Below are 19,732 nucleotides of genomic sequence, written 5' to 3'. Positions count from 1 at the left end.
AGGTTTCCAAACCACTGCTCCCAGTACTCTTTTGGCAGAGCCAAGTGTTTGGTATTCTGCAGACATCTCTGTTACTCACCGGTCCCTGGCTGCCTGGGAGACATCTGTCATGGAGCTTCCTGGAAAGAAAAGCACACATATTTTCTAATTAACTCAAATTCCTTATCTAATGGAAGGAGAGTTAAAGGTGGCTAAGCTGGGAAGTGCAAGAGCTTGCTAGAAAACCACAGCAGCAAACTACTCCATGTGCTGCTCTCAGTTTTGGGGAGCTCTGAGCTGCCCCTCTGCCCTGCCTGCAGCACACTCTCCCCACACCTCCTCCCACAGCCACATCTCTTTACTCAACCCCACTTTCTCTGGATCCTTTCCCCACTTCCAGCAGGTTTTATTCCTGGAAGTCTGATGCTGTGGCTGAACCATGGTGACTGTAAGGGCTGAAGGAGCTGAGGTGCCCAGAGAGCTGTGCAGGGTCTCAGCCTGGAGCTCTCCAGGGGTCTGGGTAACCTAAAGCTCCTAAATCAGCTAAAATCAGCTCCTAAAGCTAACCTAAATCAGAGGGATGTAGGGCAGAGCTGCCAGGAGCTGGAGATGTGAATGCAAACTCAGGATTCCAGCAGGGCTCACTTTCAAAGCAAAGGCTGTCTCTGCAACTCCCATTACATTATGTCATGGGTTTTAATTAGACAATTACTTAATGAGGTATTCCTACCACACCCAGAGGGTAACAGCTTTGGCTTAAGCACATGTAAACATTCACTGGCCAGTGAGGACTCTGTGTTTGATAACAGAACTCCTGTTTTTTCCCTCCTATGCTTCAAACAAGTCAAGGATGTTAAATCCAGGGAAGTATTTCAGTAGTTTAATTTAAGAACTGCTGAGGTCTCTGCTGTTTAGACAGCCCTGAGTGCATTTCCTGCAGGAAGGCTCCAGTTAAACAATCCCAAGCTGTGGGATCTTAGGGATCACCCTCTGGACCTGGGTTCTGGCAGGGCTTGGCAAGGTACCACAGGAGCAGTGAGCCTGTGGTTCAGTCTGAGATTAGAGCTCATAAAATCCAAACCAAAATGAAATCCCTCACAAAATACTAAATGTAAAACTTGGCAAGAACTGCCAGCTATTAGAAAACTGGCAGTAAAAAGGAAAGGAAAATGAAGTCCAATTGGGTTACAAATGAGGCTGTTAAATCTCACTGGCATGGGCTGCTTCCTGGTGAATGCTTTAATGAGTTTAGGATTTTCAGCCATGGACATTCCAGCTAAATGCACACCAGCAGGGCTGTGTTTTCTAGGCTTAGAGAGGCCTGACCTTTGAACTGAAGCCAGAGATGAGAAACTTTGGATCCAAATTATTCTGGAAAAATTTAAGACATGGAAACAAGTTTCTAAGGAAAACATACTTCTGCACTAGTCATTCCAGCAAAAGGCATAGGAAGGATTATGGGATGTATTTGAAAACTCAGAGACTTTCCAGATAAACTAGTGTTATGCCAATTTATCTGTGAGAGAAGACAACCTCTCTGGTACAGCTGCATAAAGAATAGGATTTGCTTATAAAGTGGAGCTACTGGTTTGGGATCACCTGCTGATGAGCTGGTTTGTATTTCAGGGATGCAGATGGCTCTCCATACCTTTAGAGACTCCTGGGTTCTCCTGGAAGCAGCAAAGATCATCATCCTGCTCACTGGCTGATTGTTCAGGGACAGGGATCTGCTTGCTGTGCTCAGCGCTGAGCTCATTGTTCTCTGCTTCGGGTTCTTTGTCCTCAGAATGAGATTTGGCTTGTTCCTTGTAAGTGTCCCCATCCCCAGCCTCTGGGGGTTCAGCTGGGGGCTCCAGGGAGCCTCCTCCTGCAGCTTCTTCAGCCCCAGTAACAGCTTCCTTCCTTGGGGCAGGCTCAGAACCAGCTGCATCCAGGTTCCTGCCATCTGCAGGTGCCAGAGCAGGCAGTGCACCCTGGCAGAGGTGACTGTCACCCTCAAGGACATCAGTCCTACATCTCTTCCTCGGGGGCTCATCATCACTGGCACACTGTGTGTCTTTGCCCAGCTGCTGCTCCTGTCCCTTCTCTGGCTCTGAGGGCAGATGTTCCTGTGGCACATCTGGGGGAGCAGGCTCTGCCCCTGGCTGCTCAGCCTCCTCTGCTTTGCTCTTCAGGCACACCGAGCGCAGCAGCCAGGGCTTGGCAAACACCACTGCCACCAGCCTCACACTGTGGCCTCCTACTTCTAAAACCTGCTGCATGGCAATGAGGTCCTGTAAAAACCAAACAAAAAACCCCACAAGAAATTATCTCAGGAGCTTTCACTGAAAAATGTCACTTTAACCCAGTGTCATGGAATTGTCATGATTTAACAGGCAGCAAGGGAGAGCAAAGTTTAGTAGAATATTCAATTTTGCCTCCAGCTGCACTGAAGTTGAAAAGCTGCTTCTTGAAATTACAGCATGAGATGTTTTTCTTCAGCTTAAAGTTAAAAATATAACTGGGAACAAGTACTTTGCTTCCAAAAGTTGATGTTAGCACCTCTAGGTTTCTGAAACAGTTCATTCCTATCTTTGATTAAGAGCTGCTTGAATTTTTGGCCTTCCTAACTTTGAGACAAGATTGCTCTCAGGTGTGGTGTGTTTCTCCTGCCTAACATAAATAACTTTGTTCAATTTATAGCTGCTTCCAACAGCCTGGAAGCTCATCCTGTTCAAGGGGAATACTAAGCATGCAAACATAATGTATGGAAAGCAGCTGGCTGTAAACCCACCTGGATGTACTGCTCCAAGCTCCTGCTGCGTTCAGCTCCCACCTGCTCATAGCTGCAGAAATGTTTGCTCAGCTCAGCTTTGCAAATCCCAAAGTGGGAAGTGGCCTCTATGGCCTTCCTGATCTCCAGAGCAGCCTCCACATCCCCAGGGCTGTACCCATAACGCTCCGTACACTCGTGGAGAAACTTATCCACATCATAGTTCTCTTCCTGGATTTTTATCAGCCTGGTGAAAGTTTCAGGCAGGCAGGAGATGCCCACAGCCATGTGATCCAGCAGGGAAGGAACTGCAAAGCAAATAAACCATGGGAGTTTAAGCTGTGAAGCAGCAGTTACTGTGCAACACATTGCAGGAAGACAAACAGATTAGAGGCGCTCTAAACCAATTAAAAACAGAGCTCAGCTTTCCCTCTTCATTACTGCAGTTCCCTTTTTTTCCTTCTGCCTTGCATATCTGACTGAAAAGTCCTGCAAAGAGGAGCAAACTGGTTCACAAGGGCAAAATGAATCATGGCTGGAAGGCAGTGAGCACCTGGGGGTGTTCTCTCTAACACTGGGTAAGCTCAGCTCTGAGCTAATGAGGGAATTCTCTCCTTTGTTCTTGAAGGTCAAGTAAAAATCCCAGGGCAAGGAGATGCTGTGGAGGACACTTTTAATCAAAAATCCACAGCAGAAAGCTGTTGGCCAGATCTGGTTTGAACTACCACCTGACAATGCTTCAGACAGTTAGTTCAACAAAACATCTCTGTGTTCAGTGACAGGTCCAGCACTGCCCCAAAGTGACCTGTACAGAATATCCACAGCTGGAGCCATGGAACCCCTATCCCAGTCCTGGCTGATGAGGGGACAGCTCTGGCACTGCTCCCTTCCCTTTTACCTGCAGGCTGCTCCACATTTGCCTCTGGAACTTTTGGAGCCAGGAAAAATGGGCTCAGCTGTAATGAGCAGTCAGCTCAGCACAGCTGGAGGGCATGAGAGGCAGCACAGACAGGAGAAAGAATTTCTGTTGTACCTGTCACAGCAGCCATGGAAATGGGCAGGGGCAGCACCAGATGATTTCAGCTGCAGAGCTCAAGGCTCTGGATACATTTGCATTACAGCTGAAAACAAGATGCTCTTCCAGAAAGGGAAGTGATGATGAACTGCAGACAGTCAAGCTCTAAATATTATAAAAATGTTTAAATTACTGACCTTAGAGGCCAGACATTAGACACCACTACTTCAGGCTCTTGCATGAGACAAGTTAAATGAGAATTTCCATTCAAGGAACTCTGAAAGATTTTCTTTTTACAGAAGAGAAAGCCTGGCTGTTACATCATATGCTATTTTAAGCTGCTGTAGGGACTGAAAAACCTCCCGGAGAGGGTTAACAGAGCAGAGGAAAGACTGCACTAACAGTTTAACACAACATCAAATAGAGGCAAGGCCTTGTTACCAACAAAAACCCTAAGTCAGCCATCTGTTTTAAGTCAGGAGAGAAAGCCTTACAGACTTGATGTGTAATGCAAACAGAATGTTCCTGTCAGGAGGCTTTGTTTAAATCAATTCCTCAGCAGGTGAGCTCACCATCCCTCCCGCTCCAAGCCACTTCTGTGCACTTTAGACCAAGCAGAACTAACCTGGAGAGCTGAGCCTTCCTGGGATGGGGGTGCACCTGAGCCTGACCTTCACCTGGCAGGAGTTGACCACGATGTTGTCGCTGGGGCTCAGGTTGCGCGTGCTGACGATGCCAGGGCAGTAGTAGCCTCTCATCAGTAAATAATTGGTGTGGGAGGCCTGGCGGGGCTTCACCTCAATCCTGCGCTTGCCTCCAGAGCTCTCTTCCAAGTCATCATCCTCATCATCCTCGTCCTCCAGGCCTTCTTTTCCCAAGCTGCAGCAAACACACAGGTTGGATTTGTTTGTTTGTGGATTTGTTTGTGGGTTTTCCCCAAAGAAGGAGGTGATTGATGACACTGAGGACACGGCGCTCCTGCGCTCTGGGCAGTGGGGCAGTGTCCACACCAGGCTGATGCAGAGCACTGAGAACAACAACTACACAAAGGGAAATACACTAAAGGTCCCTGGGAAAGGAAACTCTCTCTTTTTTTTGCAAAATATGTAGAAATGAATCCAAAATATCTCAGTTTCCACTGCTGAAGCTCTTTGGTTCAGCAGATGCTTCATCTTGAGGGAACATCTGTTAGACACTGAGAGCACAAAGGATGCTGCAGGATAGGGCAGACTGTTTATTTTTCAGGGTGAAAAGGAGGAGAGAGAGTTACAGATTTCAGCTACTTTAAAAAATAATAATTAAAAAACCACCAAAAACCAAACTGCAGACATCCTCCAAGTAAAGAGAAGAATAGCAGTAGCAGCCAGGGTGGATTTCCCAGAATCAAACTTAGTCAAACCAACATTTTTTATTCTAGGACATGACAAGAGCCACTATGGATAAAAGTGAAGGCTCTGAACAACCTGATCTAACTCTGAAGTGGCCTCTGTTTCAAGCAGATTATGCCAGGGACTATGAAAGGTTCCTTCAACCTTTTCTAACATGAATTAGACTTTAAGTACTTCCTTTTAAAATAAAAAAAAAAAAGGGAACACATCACTTAGAAAATAAAAAAGGGAACATATCACTTAGAAAAAACAATGAGTGCACTACTCAAGATGCCCCTAACTCAGCAATGGGACCAGGCCAGGGCTCAGTGTATTTTGTTAATGACCTGGCTGATAAAACAGCTCATTCAGCTTGCACAGGATCACCCAGCTGAGGACACTGCAAGTATATGAGAAGCTGGGATTTGCATTCAGAACATCTCCAGCACCCTGGAGAGCCAGCCTGGAAAAGAGCAGGGAGCAATTCCCTATGACAAATCCATGTTATTTGTATTATAGTACTCTGCATCTGTCCCTCCACTGAGAGGGAACAATACAGCAGATAAAGGAAAAGAAGCTTGGGAGGTGAGTCACAGTGCATGGATCACTGCACTGGGGGGCTTGGCTGGTTTTTTTTGGCAAGGCCATGGCCCTTCAGAATCTTGGGATGCATTAGCAGCTATTTCACCTGTATGACAGGAGGGAATTGGCACAGAGCTGCCAGCAGGAGCATGGCTTTTGTTTCTTGACATCATAATTCAGTGTAAAAGAAAATAATGAGAAAAACAGAGAACTGGTTAACATGAATGAAGTGAAGGAACTGAAGCTGCTCATTTTAAAGAACAGCATGTTATGGGAGAGGGACCACAAGAACAATCCTCAAGGTGTAATCCTTAAGCTGCCCTAGAGAGAAAGAGAATGAAGTATTTTCCATGTGTACTCACACTAGGAAGCAGCAGGTCAGCTGAGATTTTAGTTGCACTTTTAAGAAAGCACATAATGGCTGTAAGGAAAAGGGCTCACAGGCTCCCACTGCCTAGGGACAGTTTCAGTTCATGCCATTATTGCAGGCTTGCAGGAAAATGAAATCCAAGAGGAGACAGAAGCACTGCTGTGGTGAGAGGTTCCACTGATAAAGCTGAAGCCTTGTTACCAACCCTCTCATCTGTCACATGCCAAGGCACAGTGCTGATGAAATGCTCCTGTAGCACCCAGTGCTCTCCTTTCCATGCCAGCTCTGATGGCACTGAAGTGTCAAGCCATTGAAATGTCACATGAGAAGGGAAAAGCAGCCCAGGGCTATAATGACAGACACTGACTTAGGTGCCATTAAGTCTTCAGAGCACCCCCTCAGAAATAGAAATCAAAACAATAGCACAGTAAAAATGCCACAGGGCAGTGCAGGAAATCCCAATTCCTGTCCAATTTCATCCAAGTTATCCCCAAACTGAATTTTCTAATAGAAATAACAGCATTTACCTTTTTATCACTTCATTTTCCACCATGGAGCTGTCCACCACAATGATCTGCTCTGGGATTCTCACATGCACAGCCAGCAGTCCCAGGGAGAACAGGGAGAGCATGGCCACACACTGGCCACCAGGGCCATCCATGGGAAATGCCACCATGCCTTCTGATGATGCATTTTCTTCATCTTTAAATGAGAAACTGTGTGGCTGGTCTGATTTTTCAGCATCCTTGAGCTTCTCCAGGAACTGGAAGGACTCTGTACAAATGGTACTGGGGAAGCGCCACGTGAAAACTCTGCACAAAACCACAAAGAAGCACAAATGCTTCAAAATCTGCTCTGACTTTTACAATTATGCTGGCACAAAGGAGCCAGACAGTTGAAGTTTCATTCTAGAACTGGTGACCAAGCACACTCCACACCTGCTTTCACAGTTCTTTTACTATTTCCAGCACATTAGGTGTTTATGCACTGTGTAAAGGTCAGGTAGCATACAGCAAATAAAAAGCAAAGCTATCATCTTCTGCTTCACAGGAGTGCTAAAGAAATCTTCCCACATGTCTACAACTGTGCTGCTGCATCTCCTCCCCTCTCCATGTGTTGTCTCTGAGCTCCTGCCCAGCACCCTTGGCTCTACTCCCTCACTGCCCTCCCCATATAAGGACTGACTGATGTGATGCCAGCTTCACCTTCACTTTCCTCTGCACCCTCAACTGAAGGTTCCTTGCTCTGGACACTTCTCCTGTGCTGTCACCTGTAAGAGCTTAAATGAGGGATGTAGGACTCCAGGCAGCTCTCCAAACTGCAGTTTATTGTATCCAAGGTGTTACAGCAGTCCAGGGTTGTGGGTGGCAGAGCTGTGCCTACACCTGTCAGCTCCAGCTGCAGGCAGGCCTGGAGACCTTTAATTTAGGTTACATTGCATTATATACTTTTCTTTTGGTTACATTGCATTATATACTTTTCTTTTGGTTACATTGCATTATATACTTTTCTTTGCTGAGCATCTTAATACAGTAGAACCAATCTATACCTTAACTTTTACCTATAGCCTATCATAACTACTATAATTACCATAACTACTATAATTACCATATTCATGTTACTGTTCTCCAGTCACTAAAAGTCAGTACATTACAGTTTAAGCTAGAAGTTGCTTTTCAGTTTTCTTGCAGTGGAAAATTCTGAGACCTTTTTTCTGCCAAGAAGGCATGAAACCTTTGTGATAAGGAGACAACAGCATGGAGCCCCTGCAGGAGGCTGGCACCCACCTGTAGTAGCTCTGGGACAGCTGGTAGGACATGGGCACGAAGGGCAGCGCGCGGCTCTTCTTGGGCCCCAGCGTGTGGTTGACCCTGCGGCGGTTCACCAGGCTCCTCCTCTGGCACTCCAGGAAAGCCTTCACCAGGATGTCATCCCGGTACTCCTGGTACAGCCTGAACGTCTGCAACACACCAGGGACAGCCCTGCACCCCCTGCTCCAGCCACGTGCACCCAGGGGTGGGAGGACACAAGCCAGGATGAAAATCATCCATCAAAATTCACTTTACTGCTCTGCTCCTTCTATGGCCTTCCAGGCATGTTACATGCCAATTAAATTAACTAAATACAGAACACTTGATATTCAACATGTGATTGGGCTCCCACTGCAATTATAGATGTGAGAAATGCTCCTCTGCCACACATTTTAGTAAATTCTTCCCCTCATTTCAGCAAGAACACTTGGTTCTGAGAGCTTAGCTATCCAGGTTCCACTCTTGCTTAGGAGCTGTTAAACTCCCTTTGAACCTTGACCTTACTTAAGCACTTGACTGATTGATAATCTCTTTTTGTAGTCCCCAACACTGAAGGAGAGACCTCCAACACCAGTGCTAGCTGGGTATTAGGATTGTTTTTGTGATATTTCCTCCAAAACATTCCAGATGGTCTCACAGGCACTAAAGCATGGCACAGACTGACCCACTGGAAGTGATGTGGAGCTTATTTCATGTGGTTTTAAGTGATTGAATCAACATCACATCTTGCAGTTTCATACTCAGAGAGAAAACAACAAACTGAAAATCTTCCCACAATATTTAATTTCCTAAAAGCAGAATACTCCCCACAGAATGGATACAAATCCAAGCTTCCAAGTTTCTTTTCTCCCATTTGAAAGAGGAATGTGCAAAGGGAGGGAGGAGAAACTTCAGGGCTGTATGACCTGACATGGATGTGGCACTTGGAAACATGGTTTAGTGGTGGCCTTGGCAGTTCTGGACTTGATGATCTTACAGCTCTTTTCCAACCTAAACAATTCCATGATTCCATGAGCAGTTACTAGACACTGTACCTGAAATGACTGGCAAGATTCCATCTGGTGATCTGAGAGTGCCAGTGTGCTCTGAATCAGATTCTGTAGCACCAAAAAATGAATATCATAAATACTGAAAGAAAAAATAAAAAAGAGAGAAATATTTATTCCAGGTGATTTTTGAAGGTGAGGTACCCATTAAACCAGCACAAAAATCTACAAACTCCACCACCTGCTTCTGAAATAAAAGAATAGAGGCACAAGATTTACAGCTGAGGATCACTCATGTAAAGGAATCTGTTAAATTTTCCTTCACCTTCCACCCTGAATTTCTGGATTAGTCTAGATAATGTGACACAAAGTTCTCCCTGATAACATCTCCTCCTGTTGAGATACAACACCCACATAGAAAATGTACAGTTATCCCAGTGATAAAATCATTTTGAGGTCATAGCTGCTATCATTTTATCTGCCAAATCTATGTCAGAGGTCCCTACAGTCTTGTCAAAGTATTTTTCTGTTAATAAATTTATGCACTGCAACAAACAGATGGAAACACTGAATTAGGACACTCTTTATATGACTTCCACAGAAGAGAGGGGCTGATGTGGCCTGATCCTAAAGAGGAAAATGGTGCTACTGCTACTCACCTGCTCAGATTATCCTCTTTTGTGCCTTGATCTGTGTCTTCTCCAATTGCCAGCACTCGAAATCTAGTTAAGGGAAGGGAAAGAGAACACTGGAAGCAGATTTTCTATGATTTGCTGTGATTTTGCATCAGCCATGAAGCCCAGAGGCTGATGAGCACAACTGCTAATGAGGCAAGGGCTGGGCCAGCCCAGGGGACTGTGTGCTCCAGCAGCCCTCAGCACCAGGGTCAGACAGGAAAAGAACTGTCCACATCCATCTCCACTCAAATATCTGCTGACAAGGAGATAGAAAAATGGACAGGACACAGTTCTAGCACTGAAAGGATTTGTCATTTTATTGAGGTTTTGGACTTCCAGTTATGGCCAGCAGCACCTTTGCTGTAATACACAGCTCTTCCCAAAATAAGAAAAATTACAAAGGTGCTAAATTTGTTATCATAAAATGGTCTGAGACACAATTTTTCCACACTGCTTTTCAAGTGTTAATCATCATGAAAAAGCCTAATGACTTGGAGCTGGAGAATGCTGCACAAGGCTGAGTGCTCTTCCTTATCAATACTTTTAGCAGCACTGAAATGATTCAGCTGAGGAACCAGCTACAAATTCTGATAGAAAATGGGGCCAGTTAATCTGAAAAATGCTAGATTTCTATTGCAATGGAAGTTACACTTGAGTAGCAACATCTCAAACAGTAAGGTTGAGGACTTGACAATTTAGGAAAATCTGCTGTAGTGAATTTCTGGTTTAAAAGTCTTATTTAGCAATAAGAATGGTTTGAAATCGGTAAAATTGTGCAAATAACTGAAAATCACTTATATGTATTTAGGAAGTGTGGAAATGAAGGAAACACTGCTGGTTGTATTTAGCAAAACTTGTTTTCTTACTAAGGGTACAGGTACAGAGGGTGTAAATCATGCCCAGAGAGGAGACCTGCTCTGAAGTGCTGTCCCCTGCCTCACCCCATGTGCAGAGCCAAAAGCACCAGGATTTAAATACCTGGCAAAGAGTTCCTCCAGAGTGTCAGGAATCTCCAGTTTGGGGTTCCCCAGGGTTGAACTGAATTTTTCTTTCAGTCTCTCCACAAACTCTTTAAACTCATTTGCACAAACCTTCGAAAAGAGGAGACAGAAATGTCATCAACCTCAATTTCTTAGAGTGGAACAACCTCTCTACTTCTAAAGTGTGCATGAAAATTCCTGTAGCAATAGCTGAATTCTGAAGTCAGAAGCAGTCCAACAGGCAAGGCAAGGCAGGGAGAAGCTGGTGCAGTTTGTGTCTGCTGATTCAGTGAACAGTTGCAGGTTCCATCTGTAATCAGCTCACAGCTACAAGCCAAGCACCATGAACATATGTTCTAAGACAATTGCCTGAATTAACAGCAAGATCTCTTGCTAGAGCTATGTTTAAGTTTCTGCTCAAGCCCTGCAGGCTTTTCCATGTTCTCCATGAAGTGTTTGCACAATCATGGCTGGGACAACACCTGTTACATGAGAGGAATCATCTCTGGAAACAAGTTTCTATTTGCTTCCAAGGACAGACTTTGGGGATGGGGACACATATTTATTTTAGTGATGTCTCATTAATGAACAACTGCTCTTCCTTTAAGCAACATGAATCTAACAACAGAACTGATGGGCTTTTCTGACAATGGTATGAATTGTCATTATTAAAAATAAAAATGATCTTGTTATGACATTGTCCCAGTTCTGAGAAAATTCTGAAAATCAAAATGGAATTGCTTGCACTGGAAGTGTAAACAACTTTTCAATTTGAAATAATGGTTCATTTAAATGGAAAAAAAAGAAATAAAATCTTTTAGCTGCTCAAATCAAGTCTGATAAAATTTGCTTGTGTTCCTGCATTCATTCACAGAAGCTAAGGTGCCAGTTCAACACACAACCAGAATAAAAATTAGAAATTACAGAACAAAAATGTTTTCTTGCTCAAATAACAATGTGGCTGAAAGGATAAAAAAGGAATCAGCAGATAGAGATGTTTGGTCATGGATATTTATAAACAAGCACATTGAAGACACAATGGTTGTTGCACAAGGGGCTGTTTATGTGCCTTTGGAAAGCTGCCCTGTGTCCACTTTATCCCAAACCAGCAATGATGCTGCATTTTTACAGTGATGCTATTTTAAAAATAGCTAAAGGTTCAAGGGAGAGAAAAGACATGAAATCAGTGCAAGTACTCAGTTATCCAAACAGCACTGGAAAAAAAGTTCAAACTCTATGAACTTTTGGAATACTTCCTCCTACCTGTGGATCTTCATAATTATTTTCTCTATTCATGAAATCATCAATAAGGGCTTTATCTTGGTAAACCTCAGCAAGGCAAACTCTGCAAGAGATAAAATGGAAGGTGTTGCTCAGAGCTGAAATTCTCCCAACTCAAAACAGACCCGACAGAAGCAGGATGCAAACAAGATGCAATTTTTAAGCAACATGAAACAAAAGAAATATGTGGGAGGATCATGTCCCTCCAGGAGAATTTAGCCTGTATCTAGAACACAGAAAACTTCTTACTTGTAATTGAGGTAGGTCTGTGGGTTTCTGACAATGTAGCGGGCTCTGCGCCCCACGGAATGGGAGGTTTTATCCAGGGACTCCTCGAAGCTGGAGTGCATCAAGTCCCTCACCACCTGCCAGGGCACAAAGGGCCCTTTCACCTGCAGGAGGAACAGAGTGTCTGCAGTTAAACCTTGCTGTGTGTGCACATGGTGAGAGCAGGATGAAGCCCTGGCTGGTGAAATGTGTGTGCAGCACCCAGCAGCTCTGTGCTTGTTGGACAATGCCCTTTTGTGACCCAGAGATGGGGCAACTGAGAGGTGTTTTAAAAACTTTCATTCCATTTTCAATCTCATGGGAAGGGTGAGATAACACAGATGTTATAATTCATGCTATCACAATCAGAAGCCAACTATTTCCTAATTACAATATATTATAAGTGTTCCTTGGCCTATCAGCTTTAGCCACACCATGCTGTAGATGCCTTAAAGACAATAATCTACAGCAACTACTTGTGGGTCCTATTACACTGCATCTTTCACAGTTCTATTTCTCCAAAGTATCCAGTCTTATTTGCAAGGCCATCCTTTGAAATGTTTTTCTAGCTCCATTTTTCTCTCAATAGTATCTGTCCTATCCCATGGCATTTCTAAGTCAGCATTTCTTATCTCAGTTTGCATACAGTGTGGGCTTCTGTCAGGCCCTGACAACTCTCTACAAATCCATTTCCCCCTTTCTCTTGGATAGAAAAAACTTCTCTGATGACAGGTACTATCACTAACATTGTGATGATAATAGTCAATGTATATAAACTTATTTTGTAAAACTCTTTTAACTAAGGTGCAAAACTCCATCCTTCAAACAAGTCGCTTAACCATGATCCATCGTTATTTTAATTTGATTTGTCAAATCTCTCAGTTTTTGAAGCTGTTTGTGGATGGATACTGAATGGTTAGACAAGTTCATAGAACACAGCCTTTCAAATTCAGCAGTGCTCCCACCTTGGCACTGAGCACGTGGCTGGCAATCCTGCAGAGCATGAGCAGGCTGTCCTCCTGCACCGTCCAGGTCACGTGCAGCCGTGCCATCCTCTCTACAAATCCATTTCCCCCTCTCTCTTGGACAGAAAAAACTTCTTTGATGGCAGATACTAACATTTTGATGATAATAGTCAATGCATATAAACTTATTTTGTAAAACTCTTTTAGCTAAGGTGCAAAACTCCATCTGTCAAACAAGTCACCTAACCGTGAGCCATCATTTGTTTTAACTTGGTTTGTCAAATCTCTCAGTTTTTGAGGCTGTTTGCGGATGGATACCGAATGGTTAGACAAGTTCATAGAACACAGCCTTTCAAATTCAGCAGTGCATCACCTTGGCATTGAGCACGTGGCTGGCAATCCTGCAGAGCATGAGCAGGCTGTCCTCCTGCACCGTCCAGGTCACGCGCAGCCGCGTCATCCTCAGCAGTGCGCTCTGGTCAGCCTTGTCATGGTAGCGCAGCCGTTTGCTTTTGTCTGCAGGATCCTCTTCTGGCAAATCCAGAGAAACAAAACCAGACATTTATCTCAGCACCTTGTACTCTGATTAACTCAAACTTCTAGCTCAGGCTCAGCAGCAGTTTCAAGTTTGTAAGAATGAGAGGCAAGCAGGGAAGGAAGTTGCAGTCTAGAAGTGAAATGCAGCAAGAGCTCTCCCAGGCATGAGAAAAAGAACACTTTAATTGGCAAACTGACAACCTAGAGCATCATTCCAAGGAGAATCTTTAAGCCAGCTATCAAGAGCTGATAATGGATTGCAGGAGCTGCTCTGGCACAGGCTCCATGAGGATTCCTCCAGCCTGTGCAGCCGTGGCTCACGCACAGCTCATGGGCACAAGGTGCTGCTGCTCCTCCCCACTGACTGAGGCAGCCTACAGACACAGCCACAAAGCTGCCCTGTCCTGCCCTCTTTGCCAAAGCACCTTCCTGCAGGGCTAGGCATAGTAAAGAATGCTGCTTTTTCATGTTTCTTACCTTTCTTTTTCTTCTTTGGCTTCTTTCCCACATCTTTCCTAAGCCTTTTCCTCTTTTGGCTTTTTCCACCTCTCACTCGTTTCGTTCGATCCTGGGTTGGTTCTTTAGTTATTTCAATGCATTCCTCTTTCTGGAAAAGTGACTCTGCTCCTGCCTTTGCTTCTCCCAAAATATTAATTTTGTTACCTAAAATGACACATATTTACAGCAGTGGAGCTTTATAGCAATGACATTCTACACTGTTAAGGTATAGATACCAAATGACAAATTTCAGTAAATTAAAAGACAGATGTTCTCTCAGAACTGCTCTTTGTTAGTCCTATCATTTCATGCCCCTTCTCAGCAGCTCACAGAATAAATTTCTACATTAATGAGGAATCATCAAGTAATTAAGCCTAGTTTACAGTGCACAAACACAAGGGAACAGAGCTGAGGTTTTACATTCAACCTGAAGCATTTTCTCCTCTTTAGCTCAAACATTAGGCTGGAAAACAGTGCTACAAAACATTGGTCCCTCTGGACTTTCTGCAAACTGCACATCAGAAATTACAAAGGATAGAAATGATTGTTTTATAAAAATTTATTTACACATCTATTTTACAGCCCCAGAAGTACTCTAGATCACTGTAAAGAGACAAGACCAGCCCATGTTATCAATACTAGATAAAAAATTATTGTTCCATATAGTCAGTAATAGGGAATGAGATCATTTATCTGTTTTACTGCCCCAGGAGCATCCCAGATTACTGGAAGGAGACAAGAACAACCCTCACCCTTCATGCTGGGTTTGACAAAGGCAGAAGAAGCTGTGACAGTCTCAGGCCTTACCTCCAGTACTGAGTGGCAGGGAGTGTTTGGTGAGGAAGGTTGGGAGTCTTGCTGTCAGCCCATTTTCAGGACCTGTATTTTCCTAAGACAATATAACTTTAAAAAAGGTAACATACAACAACGATCTACTTTTATAATCTCAGTAGTGTCAGCAATAAATTTTCAGTTTAAAGGAAAAGATCCTTGGCTATAAGATAGAACTCATTTGTATTATTACTACCACACATTAAAATGGCTCCAGAGCTTTTCTTAAATCACCCTGGAATGACCACTAGACTGTGAAGGTTAGAAATGTCCTCAGGTTAAAAGCAGTAATTACTGGAAAAGAAATGCTTGATTATTTCATTGCTGCAGAGGCTGAGCAGAGTTTGCTGTAAAACAGTGCTACCATTTTACATTCCAAAGGAACTTCTGAAAAGCACAAAACCAAAATGCAAACACAAACACTGAGTAAATCCCTCCTATAGCACATTCTGCCCATCCTAAATCTGAGCCTGAACCAACTGCAATGTGTTGGGAGTTCTGCCATTCTCTGCTAAACCCATTTCTCTTGTTGGGGGCAGAAGTTGGTCACAAGATGTGGAGAGGAAAGCAGAGAGGAAAGAGCTGCTGGAAGTTGTGCTACTGCTCAGAAATGAGGTGACTGAACAGCAGACAGAATTAAGAGTGAAATGATCCTGCCTGAGGGAAATAAATTAGCACCTTAATTTTACATCCATTGATAGGCTCTGATTTGTGCACTGCTTAGGGGAGAGTAATTACAGGCAGCTCTGTGAAAGTCCCTGCTCAATGCATGGTAATGGTGAAAAAGCAAAGGAAATGCATGGAATTCTTAGGGAAGTAAAGCAACACTAAGCAGCTGCAAAAATCTGTGCTTGGCCACAACCTTAAAGCACTCTCAGACTGTATTTCCACCTTAAAAAGGACAGGTGGAACTATCACAGATTAAAATAAAGGCAACAAGAATGATTAAAGACAGGACAGTTCCATGCTGGGAATGGTAGATGTCAGTCTTAAAAAAAGGAGACGAATATGAGAAACATGAGAGATGTGTACAAAAATCCAGTGAAACAGTGAGATAAATGAAGAATGTATTTTTCACAGCTTCCCTCAGTTCTTCAATTACTGAGGAGCTTAAGGCATCAAAAGGAAGTGGTGGCACATAGCAGGAATTTGAAACACTTTGCCACAGGAGGCTGGGGATAGTGAAGACTTACATATGCTCAAAAACCAGACATATTAATACTAAAAGAAAAAGAGCTATTACTGCTTTGAAACATCAGTCCCAGATTTAGAATGGCCTTGAGCCAAAATCGCAGACAGCTGGGAGAGCATTCTGAGGAAATATCCCTTGCTCTTACAAGCTTCCATCAGAGACAGGACATTAGCCAGAGTCCTGATTTGCATGTGTTGGGCTCCCTATTTTTTAAAAATATTTTTCCTTGTGTATTTCCTTGTTTTGGATGTTTTGCTTTTTGTCTGACAACTTCTACATTCCAGAAAGGAAAGAGGAACCACTGAGTAGTGTGAACTGCTTGCTCATTGAAGTATTTCTCCTTTGGTTGAATGTATTAACAAATTCAAAGTTCAGTTTTCAAATAAAATTTATATCCAATTCTTTCATTCACTTCAGCACCAAGATTTGTGAACATCTGGCACTCATTTTGTTCCAGTGCTGCAAACCCTTACTGAGAGCACACAACTGGAATTTGGTGTCACTACCTCAACCTTAAGAACATTAAAATTTGGAGAAGTGTACAAATTTTAAAATACCCACCTTCCTGGTCTTGTTGATGATGTAGCTTGTCCAGATCCAGTTGCGTTTCAGATGCCCATAAAAGCTGGAATCCAGACCTGCAGCTCCCAGCCCATCTCCAGGGATGGATCCATCATCAACCACCTCCCTGCTGCCTCTGCCAGCAAGAGGAACAAACTCACAGGAATTATTTTGTGCAGATTCCTTCTCAGAGCTCTTACTGGTGTGTGTGCAATGTGCAGAACTCTCACCTTGCCCTCCCAGTTTAGGGGGTAATATTACACCTAATTACACCATTAATTACATCCCTAAACTGTTTCTTTCTTAAAGATGTCACAGTCATCCCCACCCTAACTGCAAGTAAACACCAGAAATCCAATTTAAAAGATTTACTGCCACACATATGCAAGTTCAAGCAAGGATCAGTGGAATTGGGTCCCTCAACTCCATTATTTTTTTCAAGGTAACTTGATATATTTACCTGCAACATGGAACTAACTGAAAATACTTTTAAACAGACTGTTTATTGAAACAGAATAGAATATTGACAGAGCTAAACCACAGTGCACAACACAATCAAAAAAATTTAGCTGGTATTCTGCATGGCTGTCAGATGTTGTGAGCATGCAACTCTCACAGGTATTCTGGGTGTGATTAGGTAGAAGATTAAATGCTCCAGAGATCACCTCCAGATCACAGTGCACATTAGAAATTAATCTGCAACCAATTACAGCCAAGTGCAGCACAAAGGGACAGGATTCAGGCTGTGGCACTGGGGAGCTGCTGAAGCTACTTGAGATACCATGATAAAAAGCACAGGAACAGGGAAGCCTTCCCTCCCTCCCAATTCTGCTCTCCTCAGGACTCTTCCAACACACATTTGTACTGCTCTGGAAAGAAATCCCAATCTGCTCATCCCATCCCTCCAGCACAACAACTTGGCAGCCAAATTATTGGGAACATGAAACAGAACAACATCTCCTCAGATTCAGTTCAGCTCTGAACTCCACGGAGCACCCAGCTGAGACTCTCCAGTCTCAAGGGCTTTTGCTATTGAGTAACATCCTGAACCCCTGCACAGCTCCTCTGGCCTGCCCTGCTGCAGCACCTACGTGGTGTATTCCAGCATGGCACACTTTCTTTCCAGGTTGTGTTTGTTCACTGCTGACTCCTGCTCCTTCTCCACATCCAGGGCACTCTCCTCCCCTGCAAGGTTGCTCCTCTTTGTCCGAGGACAGCGGACAACTCCTGCACAGACAAAGGGGTTGCACTGTCAGCATGACAGCTCAGAATTCAGCTTATCTCCAATCCACCTTGCTCTGGCAAACTGCTACTCCCACATGGTGCTGCCATTCTTACCCCTTCTCAATACAACATGGCTGCTTCTCACTGAGAAGGGCTACTGTCAACTTTGATACTTCCAAGAGGGCAACAATGCTTTGAACACAAGTGGATCACAACTTTATAGAATTATATGGACACAGCTCCCATTTTTTTTTTTATGATGCACAGGACAACATTCCAAAACTGTAGAAGTGGAAAACTGTGGTATTCACATGCCCTCTGAACAGAGAGAGATTTAGCTTCCTCAGATTTCTCCTGAGAGAAGCTGTGAGAGAAGCAGAGAAAAGAATGATCAAAACAATTCTTATCTCATCTGCTGCTCCTGTGTTTGTGCCCATGTGGAATGTGTTCTGGAGATTGTTTACCCGAGGTGATTGCTTGATTGGATTCTGGTGATGGTGTTTGGATTCAATGACCAATTGGATCCACATGTGTGTGTCAGGACTCTTGGGAAGAGAGTCATGGGTTTTCTAGGTAGTTAGTGATAGTCAGTGTAAAATAATGTAATATAGTTTTAGTATAATATAGTATAATGAAGTAATTAATTAGCCTTCTTATATAATGGAGTCCTGTGCATCATTCTTCCTATCTGTTGGGCATCGTAGCATCCAACAGAAAACCAGAGCCTGGCTCAAGTTTTAGGAAGGGAAGAGGAATTGGGGTGTGCCCAGAAGGGGCAGAGAGGGTGCTCAGGGGGTCCAGGAGTGCCATACCCAGGGGTGTGTTCAGGCAGACACACTGCAGATCAAACCAGAAGTTCTCCACGTCCTGCAGGGTGTTGAGGACGTAGGAGCGGCGCTCGAAGGGGCGGCTGCTCTGGGCCAGGTTGTAGTGCAGGTCACAGATGGTGGTGTCCACAATCACAGCATTTCTCTTCATGTACACAAACACCTGCCACACACAGCACAGCTCAGGCTGTAAACATCACTGAAATTACCTAATCAGCAGGACACACCAGCTGGGTTAGGACTGGACAGTTTCTGTCTTTGCTGTTTTTAGGCACTGCTCTGACAGAGGCCACACCCATTCCCACACTATTGCTCTGTATTCCCAAATTCCCTTGACAGCAATTCAGAAATTTCCTTTCTAGATTTAGAACAGTTTCTTTTCTCCCTTGTGCACGGGATATGCCAAGTTTCCAGAGAGTGGCTATTTCCTGCAAGTCCTCACTTGGGATTTGAGTGGATGTGTTTGGGGCCTCATTACCTTTCTGCTTTCTCCTTTGCAGGTGCTCCCTATCTAAAAATATGCATATGAATCTCATTATTTTACTCTGATCAGTGTCTTTATTCTGTGTCAGACATCCAAGCTTAACAGCCTGATGGAAAAGAATCTGTCATACTCATTTTTCATTAAGTCTTGCCAGTCTGGGACCTCCTGGGTCATTATTGTGTGCAGTGTTCAGCATTATATATTTGAGGAGTTCCCTTCCAGGGAAAAGAGGTGAAAAATTACCTGCACAACATACAGTATCCCTTGGATCTGGAGGTTTGCACACACCTCTGAAACATCAGTACTTCTTTTAAGGTAATTATGAACCCCACATCTTGAAAAATTCATGAAGAGTAAACTGCCTTTTAAATTTTTTTTAATTACCTGGTCTTTGTCTTGAAACTTCTCTGTTGGGCCAAACTGCAGCAGTCCCATGTAACATAATCTCTGAAGGTTTTCTACCACTGAGAAGATGTACCTCCTGTAGCAATGGCAGGAGTGTTACAATTAGCACCCATGAAAATAGAGAAGTGATACCAGAAAATT

The 19,732-nt window shown here is 43.8% G+C and overlaps 1 protein-coding gene across 2 annotated transcripts in view; it reads right to left on the bottom strand.

The window, feature by feature from the left end:
* Nucleotides 1-19,732, bottom strand: part of GTF3C1 (general transcription factor IIIC subunit 1) — a 40,308-nt gene that overhangs the window by 2,812 nt on the left and 17,764 nt on the right. For both annotated transcript variants that reach the window (XM_058035536.1, XM_058035537.1), the window contains 18 exons: nucleotides 19,571-19,667; nucleotides 18,688-18,865; nucleotides 17,743-17,878; nucleotides 16,652-16,787; nucleotides 14,875-14,956; nucleotides 14,047-14,232; nucleotides 13,406-13,563; nucleotides 12,050-12,192; nucleotides 11,783-11,864; nucleotides 10,518-10,630; nucleotides 9,522-9,584; nucleotides 8,911-9,004; nucleotides 7,853-8,025; nucleotides 6,593-6,877; nucleotides 4,372-4,625; nucleotides 2,753-3,039; nucleotides 1,628-2,252; nucleotides 80-119 (listed from right to left, as the gene is read on the bottom strand). In XM_058035536.1, the coding sequence (XP_057891519.1) occupies nucleotides 80-119; nucleotides 1,628-2,252; nucleotides 2,753-3,039; nucleotides 4,372-4,625; nucleotides 6,593-6,877; nucleotides 7,853-8,025; nucleotides 8,911-9,004; nucleotides 9,522-9,584; nucleotides 10,518-10,630; nucleotides 11,783-11,864; nucleotides 12,050-12,192; nucleotides 13,406-13,563; nucleotides 14,047-14,232; nucleotides 14,875-14,956; nucleotides 16,652-16,787; nucleotides 17,743-17,878; nucleotides 18,688-18,865; nucleotides 19,571-19,667 (3,132 nt within the window). The remainder of the gene's footprint in view (nucleotides 1-79; nucleotides 120-1,627; nucleotides 2,253-2,752; nucleotides 3,040-4,371; nucleotides 4,626-6,592; nucleotides 6,878-7,852; nucleotides 8,026-8,910; nucleotides 9,005-9,521; nucleotides 9,585-10,517; nucleotides 10,631-11,782; nucleotides 11,865-12,049; nucleotides 12,193-13,405; nucleotides 13,564-14,046; nucleotides 14,233-14,874; nucleotides 14,957-16,651; nucleotides 16,788-17,742; nucleotides 17,879-18,687; nucleotides 18,866-19,570; nucleotides 19,668-19,732) is intronic.

The sequence above is a fragment of the Melospiza georgiana genome, chromosome 16 (genome assembly GCF_028018845.1).
Source record: "Melospiza georgiana isolate bMelGeo1 chromosome 16, bMelGeo1.pri, whole genome shotgun sequence".
NCBI lineage: Eukaryota > Metazoa > Chordata > Aves > Passeriformes > Passerellidae > Melospiza > Melospiza georgiana.
Note: the sequence above shows the minus strand (reverse complement) of the source record. Positions and strands in the feature narration are given on the sequence as shown.